Source organism: Rhagoletis zephyria, unplaced genomic scaffold, assembly GCF_001687245.7.
Source record: "Rhagoletis zephyria isolate East Lansing unplaced genomic scaffold, Rhagoletis_zephyria_1.1 Rzeph_scaffold_00407, whole genome shotgun sequence".
NCBI lineage: Eukaryota > Metazoa > Arthropoda > Insecta > Diptera > Tephritidae > Rhagoletis > Rhagoletis zephyria.
This window is the reverse complement of record NW_016157491.1, coordinates 49224-59110: the sequence shown is the minus strand read 5'-3', so window position 1 is coordinate 59110 and position 9887 is coordinate 49224. Positions and strand designations below refer to the sequence as shown.

The 9887-nt window shown below is 37.4% G+C and overlaps 1 protein-coding gene across 1 annotated transcript in view; it reads left to right on the top strand.

The window, feature by feature from the left end:
• The window catches only part of LOC108359545 (uncharacterized), a 176503-nt gene extending 166888 nt beyond the window's left edge, over nt 1-9615 (top strand). Inside the window, exon 8 of the mRNA XM_017611459.1 lies at nt 8211-9615. Coding sequence (XP_017466948.1) covers nt 8211-8329 — 119 coding nt within the window. The 3' untranslated portion in view covers nt 8330-9615. The remainder of the gene's footprint in view (nt 1-8210) is intronic.
• The last annotated feature ends 272 nt before the right edge of the window (nt 9616-9887 follow it).

Below are 9887 nucleotides of genomic sequence, written 5' to 3'. Positions count from 1 at the left end.
TTGAAATTGCATAGTTCTTTGCCATGAGTTTTGAGTTTTTGCGTTGCCATTGCTTATTATTCTGTACAGGTGAAAATGTGTCAAATAAATTGAAAATGCACAACACACTTTTCTTTGCTTCGGTCATTTTGGTGTTCAACTTTATTGAAGGGGTGCTAATAGCAAATCGAAGTTAAACTTTCTCCGTTTTTTTTTTGTCAATTACTTCTTACCTTCTTGCGCCTTGAATTGCATATCTTGAAAGTGAATTTAATTACTCTGAAGTTTTTTAAATTTTAAGAAATTTAAGATTTTTTTTTCGAAAATGGATTAAGATTTTCGTTTGCGAAAAAGGGAAATCGAATGAGGTTTAAAGTGGGAGAAGCTCAAGGAGACTCAGATTCAATTTCAAGCAAACAAAAATTTTACTGAAAATCGAGTTGGAGCTTAGGCTCACTTTTCATGAACGAAACTCATTAAGCTTAATTTGTTTTTTTGTAATGTTGATGTTTTTTGCTTTCAATGTGTATTTCTTGAGGTTTTTTGAGAATTACTTATCAGTAACTTCCGATCTCTGTTTAAAATTAAAAATCAAAAAATTTATTAAGTTACCAAAGATGATTTCAACCGTTGAAGTTTTTTAATAAGCCTTGAATAATGTTAAAAAATAACTTCCGCCCCTTTGACGAATTGTAGTAATATACTTGGACCTTTATAGATAGGCCGATAGACCAAACCGTGAAACTCGCTCAACCTACCTTGAAAGTATACTGACATCTTCACTAAGTGTTCTTCGTCAAAAAGGAAACCTTTCAAGCGTTACTAAGTCTTCCAAACTTCCAAGGCCTCTTGGATCCCTACATTTGTGCTTTGAACGCAATACATTTCCTGTGACTCGCTGATTCAAACCAACTTGTAAATCAATTTCCACTAGCCATTGTTGAGCGTCAGTGTTAGATGTAACCAAAAATAAATCTCCTACAGTCAAACTACTGATCTTCCGGTAGTACCAGCAGCTATTTCATGAGCGATGGAAACGAGCACTGATCTTCCTCACCAGCCCTAGCTCGGCACCACTGCGAGAAGTCTGAAGTAAGGAGTAAGACTCGGAGAAACACTTTGAAAAATACAATCTCCAATACAAATTGACCCACTCTAACTAACATACCCTGTGGGGAAAATTTCTAGTTTTGAACTGGGGCGCTTCTAGTACATTTAGAACCACTACTAGTTCGCGATAAATCTCTTTTGCATGCAAACAACTGGCGAATTTAACACAGCGATGTCATAGGAATTGGAAATTGTCCCCCGCTGCATTACCTTTTCTATAGTTCAGAACCAGTCCTAAATTCGACATATGGGATCTAGTTCGCTTTGCACCCCATTTTCTATAGTTTCGAACCATTTGTAAACGAAAAAAGTAACAAGATGTTTTCTTTTTGGGTTACCATGGTAGCAATTTTCAATTTTTGCAGAGAAATGTATTTTCAATCTGAAATCAAATTTGTTTGAATGAATGTAAATTTAATTTTGCATTTGAAAACACGTTTACATACCTTTGGCTGTAGCTGAATTTGCAGAGGTGCTGACTGTTATTGGTTATATTCCAGAAGGTCCCATAATGTTAAGATGTTAACACAAATATTAGTTTTGTATTACCAAACTATGAAAAAGCATCTGCGACGTGCAGACTGAAAGGTATTTGAACGAAAAACCCGCCAAGCAAAAATGTATTTAAAGTAAACAAGCCCCCCGCTGCATCCCTTTTTCAGTAGTCTCGAACTAGTTCAAAATTCGCCAGATGAGATCTAGTTCGTTCTGCATCCCTTTTTCCTTAGTTTTGAACCAGTTCTAAATTCGTCATTTTAGATATAAATTTCTAAAATTGTTTTTTAAAAGTACCACATATCGCCGCTTTTGAACTGGTGGCGATCTAGTTACTATCGCACTGGTTCGTTTTTGGCGATAAAGATCTAGTACGGAACTACAAATTTGGTTCACCAGTTCGGGGTTTCCCTACAGGGATAGTTACATATGTACATATGTATGTGTTTGCATGTACATATCTCCCATAAGCTTCTTCAGCTCAAAGTCCTCTTGCAAACACTTGTGTTCTTTTCTAAAACCCTTCGCCCACTCCATTATTGCAACCCCCACAAACCATAATTCAACTAGAATGTTTTGCTGGTAGAAAAATCATTTAAAAATATTTCTCAACCAAACTTCGCCACCCAAGATGCTTAGGGTCTTTTACTTTACGGTAGAAGAATCGCACTCAGCCGACAACGTAAGTAAATGCCACAAAACTGCTGCTGCTGTGGTGAACCACAGCTAAGTTGCTTCGTATAGATATGCCTATACACGCATACATACACATCACACATTGCAGAGATACCCTGCAGGGAAACCGTGGACTTGTGAATCAAATTTCTAGTTCCGTACTAGGTCTTTATTGCCAAAAAGGAACTAGTCCGATAGGAACTAGATTCCCACCAGTCCAAAATCGGCGAAAAGTGGTACTTTTAAGAAACTAATTTTTTCAGTTTTTTTCACAACAAATCTATATCTAAAGTGACGAATTTAGAAATGGTTCGGAACTATAGAAAATGGGATGCAGAACGAACTAGATCCTGTTTGTCGAATTTAGAACTATTTCGGAACTATCGAATAAGGGATGCAGCGGGGGACTTGTTTACTTTACATAGATATGTGTTCGGCGGCTTTTTCGTTCAAATACGCTTCTATTCTGTGCTTCACAGATGCTATTTCATAGTTTGGTAATACAAAACAAAGCTTTGTGTTAACATATTAACATCTTGGGGCCGTCTGGAATCTAACCAATAACAGCGAGCACCTCTGCAAAGTCAGCTACAGCAAGGTATGTAAACGTACATTTCTTACAATCATTCAAACAAATTTAATTTCAAATTGAAAAAACGTTTCTTTGAAAATAATGTAAAATCGCACACGGAAGAACCGAAAAGATTGAAAAATCATGATACTTTTTTCTTTCGTCTGTCGGTTTTAGAACTGGTTCGGAACTATAGAATTTAGGCCTAGTTCGGAACTATCGAAAAAGGGATGCAGCGGGGGGCAATTGACACTCCCTAGGACATCGCCATGTTAAATTCGCCACTTGCTTGCATGCAAAAGAGATTTATCGCGAACCAGTACTGGGTCTAAATGTACTAGAAGCGCACCAGTTCAGAACTAGAGATTTTCCCACAGGGTAGGCAGACAGCCAGCCAGCCAGCCAGCCAGCAATCAGATAAAACGGAGATACATTGTTCAACGGTCGATCTACTTCTCACGTTGGCTGACTGCTGACTGCTGACTGCTGGCCTTTGTAATAGTTTAAGCCATTTAAGCCTATTTGCCCACAACAAAAACTATAATTGAGTGAAAATTGGCAGCGTGCGCAAGTCAGGTATGTGTGCGGTTTGCATGGAACTGCATGTTTACATTGCGCTCAACTTTGAAGTACAACTTTGAGCAGCACACAGCAAACAAATTAACTGCTCCCTTAAGGTCTGATTATGCATAACTACTTCGCATAAGTTCGCAATAAAAATGAAACTTAAGGAAATGTGAAGCAAAATCAAAACTCAACAGATGGCTAAGTTTTTAAAAGTTCTGCTAAATTTCTGGGTAATGGAATACATACACAAAATACATACGAAATTACAATTTGAAGTTTATGCGAAGTTATGCAAAGTTATGCGAAGTTATGCGAAGTTATGCGAAGTTATGCAAAGTTATGCAAAGTTATGCGAAGTTATGCAAAGTTATGCGAATCTATGCATACTCAGACCATTAGCCACAATGGCTGCCAACCAACCAACCAGAGCCAGTCCGGCAGCCAGGCAGGCAGCCAGCCAGCCGAACCCTAGCAACTTGCAACAGCTTGCCACAAGCAAAAGTTTGCCAACAACACTCGATTGAGATACTTCATCATGCTGGCGGCGTTTTCCTGCCACTATTTATCTAATTGAATTAACTGAAATTACTCACACAAATGTGGGTGTATGTATGTATATGCATGTATGTTTGTATGTGCGCTAAACTGCATTGGGTTTTTCATCTTTTGCAAGCTTCGTTACAACTTTTGTGTGAAACTTATCCTTTTTTCAAGGCTCGTGGTACACAGTGTGTCAATATGTTTATGTAACTGTGTATTTAAGTATGTCAAAGCGGCATTAACAGCTCTGGCAGCCCGCTTACAAGTTCGCATGCATAAATGGAATTAATAAAGCACAAAGTTTTCGCTCATATGATATTTATATAGTAAATAGTATAACCATGGGCCACCACCCGGCTCGCTCCCCAACTATGCGAAAAATTCGTCATTCATGGCAACTTTGTGGAGCACATTTTTTCCAGCTGTGTACATACGTATCTATTATGCAAGTTGCTACACTTCACTTTTCCGCCACAGAGCATAATCCGCGTCCTTCTGCCACAACCACAACCCGCTTGTTAGCCCCTCTTTTATTAATAACTTAGTAATCTATTTTTGGTAATTTTTTTTTTTTTTTTATTAAGTTTTACGTTCGGTTTTCATGCTTTCACTCACCGAAGCCAACGTGCAAACAAATTTTTAATTAAATTTTCAGTAATTTGTGTGCACATGCGCGCATATACTATATACTATATATGTATACATACAATACATACGTGCGTACATATGTATGTAGTTGCTCTGGCTCACATACACAATAGATAGTAACAACCTGAGCAACATTGGCATACCCGTATGTACATTTGTATGTATGTATGTATGTATGTAAGTTTGCATGCGTGTCATTTTTTAGTGGCTGTGGCATATTGACATACTCGCTGCATGCCACAGCAGGAGCAAGTAGCAGCATCAGAGCAGCATTGTGACACCTTAAACCAGGCATTGTAGCGAAAATTGGCAAACTGAAATTTGGTTTTTGTCAATGGCGATCTCGTTTTTTTTTCGTGTTGCACTTGTTGTACGTGTACGTGTATGTGTATGCGCTGCTTGGTGTAGCGTCACAAAAGCAAACAGAATAAATAGTGTGCAAATTAATTATTTTCACCGATGAGGCGAGGTTAAAGATTGATGATGAATGTAGGAAAGGAATGCAGGACAAAGAGGCACAAGGCAGAGACCCTAACCATGAAGCCGTTATTTTTTGATTTTGAAATCGAAAAGAGTGAAAAATAGTCGTTTTTCGGAGAGACCAGATTCAGTCCCGTATACATCGGACAAATTCCGGTAAAACTGTAAAATAATAAAAATTCTATCAGAGCGAGAGAGTAACAGAGGGAGAGTAAAGTAACCAAAAATAAAATAAATATTTTTCAACAAGCATTATCAAAAAATCTTCGCCCTAAGAGAGTACGCCATTTGCTCTCTCAACAGTGTTCTCTTTTAGCAGTTTTTTGAGTTCGGCATCGATTTTAAGTAAAATATGATAAATAAAACTATAGTAAGTTCGGAATCGAACGGGATCGCAGCTGCCATTATTAGAACGCTTTTTTTCTACCGTAAATTTTTTAAGGCGAAAATAAAAAGAACTTCGCCTGCTACTTCTGTTGAACAGAAAATAACCGATATCCATGAAGGGAAAACTGAACTTTTAAAATGACACAAATAACGCCGAAACACATAGATTATGAATATGTATACTGTTTTTTCAGATCGCGTCATTTTCACGAAGATACTTTCGTTTTTATGAAAAAAAATCCAACTTTAACAAGGAAAAGGTTTAAACATAAAAATTTATTTTTTTTTTTTTTTGTTTTCATTTATATTAAATCCTGTTCTTTTGCTTAAAAATCAAGCAACTAACGATGAAAATCTATGGACAAATAAACACGTTTGGAATGGTCAAATGGAAATGTGCAATAATTTTTGTATGTTACTCATATGCCGTATCGTATCCCTGCAGGGAAAGCTACTAGTTGTGAACTAGAATTCTACCGGTTTGCGTTTCAGCCGAACTAGTTCACGTTCTATCCTTTTTCAATGTTAGCGACTGGTATTTTTAACATTGCGATGTCCTACGAGATGTCAATTGTCAGGCTATGCATCAGCATCTACTAGTATAAATACTAGTAGCATCATACCAGTTGATGAGATAGTCTGCCAATTCATGCCCCGTGAAAAGCATAAGTGTGCCTTTTTGCTCGCGACGCTCCAGCAGTCACAATGGCCGACAGAGAAGAGCACTAGCGTGGTAAGCCTGAGGTCCCAGGTTCAAATCCTGGCACAGGTAAAATTTTTTTATTTTATATTTTTTATTTTATTTTTATTTTTTATAAATTTATTTTTTTGTTTATGCTGTTTATTGTAATTTTTTAATTTAATTAAAAAAATATTTTTTTTTAATTTCTTTGTTTTTATATTTCTTCCTAAATGTTTTTTTTTGAAACGCAATTAGATTTTCAAATTTGTTATTTTGTTATTTATTTATAAATTGAATAAATTATGTTTACTTACATTTATTTAACTTTAAAAATCTTAACCACCTCCAAGCGGCCTCGAACCTGCGATTTCAGAACCAGAACCAGTAGTCTTCACGTGACGCCACAGCCGACATTTGTAAGAAAAGCAATTAATTGCGTTTTATTTTTGGCTTTGGCAATTCAAAGGCAGATGTCGCTAATCGCCTAAGTTCTTCGAAATTGTCGAACTGGTAGGCACATACTAGTTAATGAACTAGTATTTTTTCTAACTGGTTTGGCTTTTCACTGCAGGGATATGGCCGTACGCGGACATGGCGTATGAGTAACCTTTTTCATTTATAGTTTTTTTTTTTCATTCGCAATGCAAACTTAAAATGAAAATTATTTGAAAAAACGGGATACAGATCGGTAATCTACGATCATAAATTAAGTTAACGTGTCTCGCAGTGTTTTTGTGTCAATTTAGTGTCCGTACAGTCTAATTTTTGCTTTTTATTTTATACGCCATGATAATAAAAGAAAATACGCGTGTGTTCCTCTTGTTTTGGGCTTTTCCTTTCCTTTCCTTTTTTGGGTTCCGCTGGAGTTTCTGCTTTGTTTTTCAGGAACTTTTGATATTTGGTGATTTTTCGGTACTTGTCGGGAATTTTAGGGAACTCTTGGAATTTTTCCGAGACTTTTCTGGATTTTTTTTTTTTTGACTTTTCGCGACTGTTCGAAATATTTCCAGGTTTTCTTTATCGGAACCTTTCGGAATTTTTGAAGCATTCTGCCCCAAGTGAATTCAAATCATAACTTTTTAATAAAACTTCTAAAGCAAATATTACGCGAAAATTGCTTATAAAATGTGTACTCGTCACAGCCTCTGGTTGAATGGTAAAGTTTATTTCTAAAGTTAAATTGTAACCTGGCAACACTTCAACCGATAAAAAGATTTAAAATGATAAGTTAATTATAGAAGTTCACCGCCTGCCTTATATTTGTTGGATTAGATAAAATAAAAGTTAGTAAAAGTATTACCAAAATAGGTGGCTGTTTTAACTAATTCTAACCACGAAATCGATCGATAAAGCGAAAATTTGATGCATTCGTATTGCATTTTAGCAAAGCTACCTCTATCCCTCCTCTAATTCCATTACTGACGATGAAAAACGATTGATTTCAGCAACAGATGTTTAGAAATAAGCACACAAATCTACAAGGGTGAGATGTATATTTATAAGTATGTAAATAGGTGAAGCAGATACTACATTTTTTATACAAAAAATACCACCTTCATGCATTATTTGGCTTTCACAAAGAACTCAATTTACAGTAACAATTTTCTATGGTTTTTCCAAGGTAAGCTTTTCTTGCCCACGTTTTTTTGTTGATAACTTTTAACAAAAACTTACTTTACATATTCATGTTGATAATTCGATAACTCCGATTGTTTAAATGTTAAATTGTGCTTAAAGTAAATAGTCTGGATTGATGAGAGTTTAAAAATACTCATCAACAGACATTTACTTCAATCGCAGTTCAGACATAAGACTACAGTAAATAATATCAAATAACTAAAAGTGATTGTGATTAACGAAAGTGTACATCCCCACCGCGCGAAACTAACTAAATACATACAAATGCTCGAATGCGTAAGATGCTTTAGTGTAAAAGTATCCAGTTTTTTTTTTGTCTCAATTTTATTAAACCTACTCTACACTCTCGTTTAATGCCCTTTGCCAATTATTTATCCCCTGAACTAACGTTACTTTCTTTTTTCCCCTCTCTCCCCCTTTTTTCTCTCGTTCGCACAGTTCGCCAAGAGAGTGAGCGCCTTCTCAAGGAGACATTAGAACGGGCGCGCTCTACCAAAAACGCAACGGACGCGGCAGCAGCAGCAGCATCCCAGCAAGCGCATCAACAAATTCCATAACACAGCGGCGATTCGGCGGAGCGTAGTAGAAAATTATTAGACTTCCCGCCACAACTGTTGCGCCACCAACTGCAACTGCCATTGCAGCAACACACACAAGTGCAGCTTGATAAAGAAGACGCTTTACTAAGCGTCGTGAATGGCGCGGTTGTGCGCTTCTTGGCGCGTTACGTTGAAGGTAATGCCCAGGTTGGCAACGCCGCTGAAGCTAATAGGCATAGAAGCGAAAACGTATTAAGTGCAGTAGCATCTTCAGCATCTATTGCAACGTTTGCCGACAAAAATGCGCCTGTGACCTACGACGCTACAGCGACAAAGAAGGCGATAAAAAAACCTGGCGCGGGAAAAGAGGTGAGCCGAGATGTACTTGCAGTAGACGTTACGGAACGCGAAATTTCGTCCGTTGAAGGCTCAGCGGCGGCGTCCCCGGCATCTACGAGTACTATGCACGATGAGCCAAAACAGCTGCCGCCACAGCGACAGACGCTGCAATCCAAATTGTCAATTGCGTTGTTGTCCCAAATTTTGTAGCGTCACACCGCGTTAGCTTTTGTATATCAACACGTAGCAGCTGTTTTGGTGTGGCACGCCGATGCCTTCACTGCTGCATGCGCATCACACAGCCCCAGCTTCCGCGCCATACTTACGGCAAACAACGGCTGGACTACGACACCAACGCAATTTCCACCATCACCACCGTCAACACCTGTTGGTAACCTAACAAAATTTGTGTCAATGCTGTAGAAGGTACACAAACAACAAATCAAAAAAAATGTTACCAAAAACGTGCGCGTCAATTTGGCGCGGATCCATCCAATATGCGGCAAAGAGTCGAATGATTTTGGGTTATAGTGAAAATTTGTGCTGGGGGAAATTCGAAATCGCTGTGCGTCGCCTAGACTTGTTGGCAGCGTTGTTTGAAGCGCATTTAAGTGCATACTTTTTTGAATGTACTATGCAGGTGCATATGTTTGTATGTATGTATGTACCTGTGGTTGTATGGAAGCGAAATTTGTGAAAGCTTGTAGATAAGTGTTTGTGCACTATTGATTTGTGCTATTTTTACAGAAAAATCATGTTTCCACATTTTTAACGCCTATTGAGGCATGAGGCAATAATATTCGAAAGCGAACTGATGGAAATATTACTGAATTTTTAGACATTTTGCGGTGGTTGAGTTTTAGTTGACATATTTCAATGTACATATCGAGTCCTAAGCGCCAAAATAACGTAAGCGACATTTTTTTCAAATTTTTCTTTTTGATGCAGAAATGCATCTAGACGCTCTAGGAATATTTCTGCATGAAAAAGAAAATTTTGAAAAAAATGTCGCTTACGTTATTTTGGCGGTTAGGGCTCGATATATATTTACATGCCTAGAAGTAAATAAAAGCATCTTACTGTTGTTTAATTTTAAAGAGGTGAATTTAATTTGCCATTGGTTCCATTTTTTGAAAAGAACTTAATTTTTTTTTTTATGTATTCGTGCTTCTCTACAAGTATTTATTTCAAATGCCTGGATGAAGGACCACGCACATTTTAGTTAAAAATCTCAATC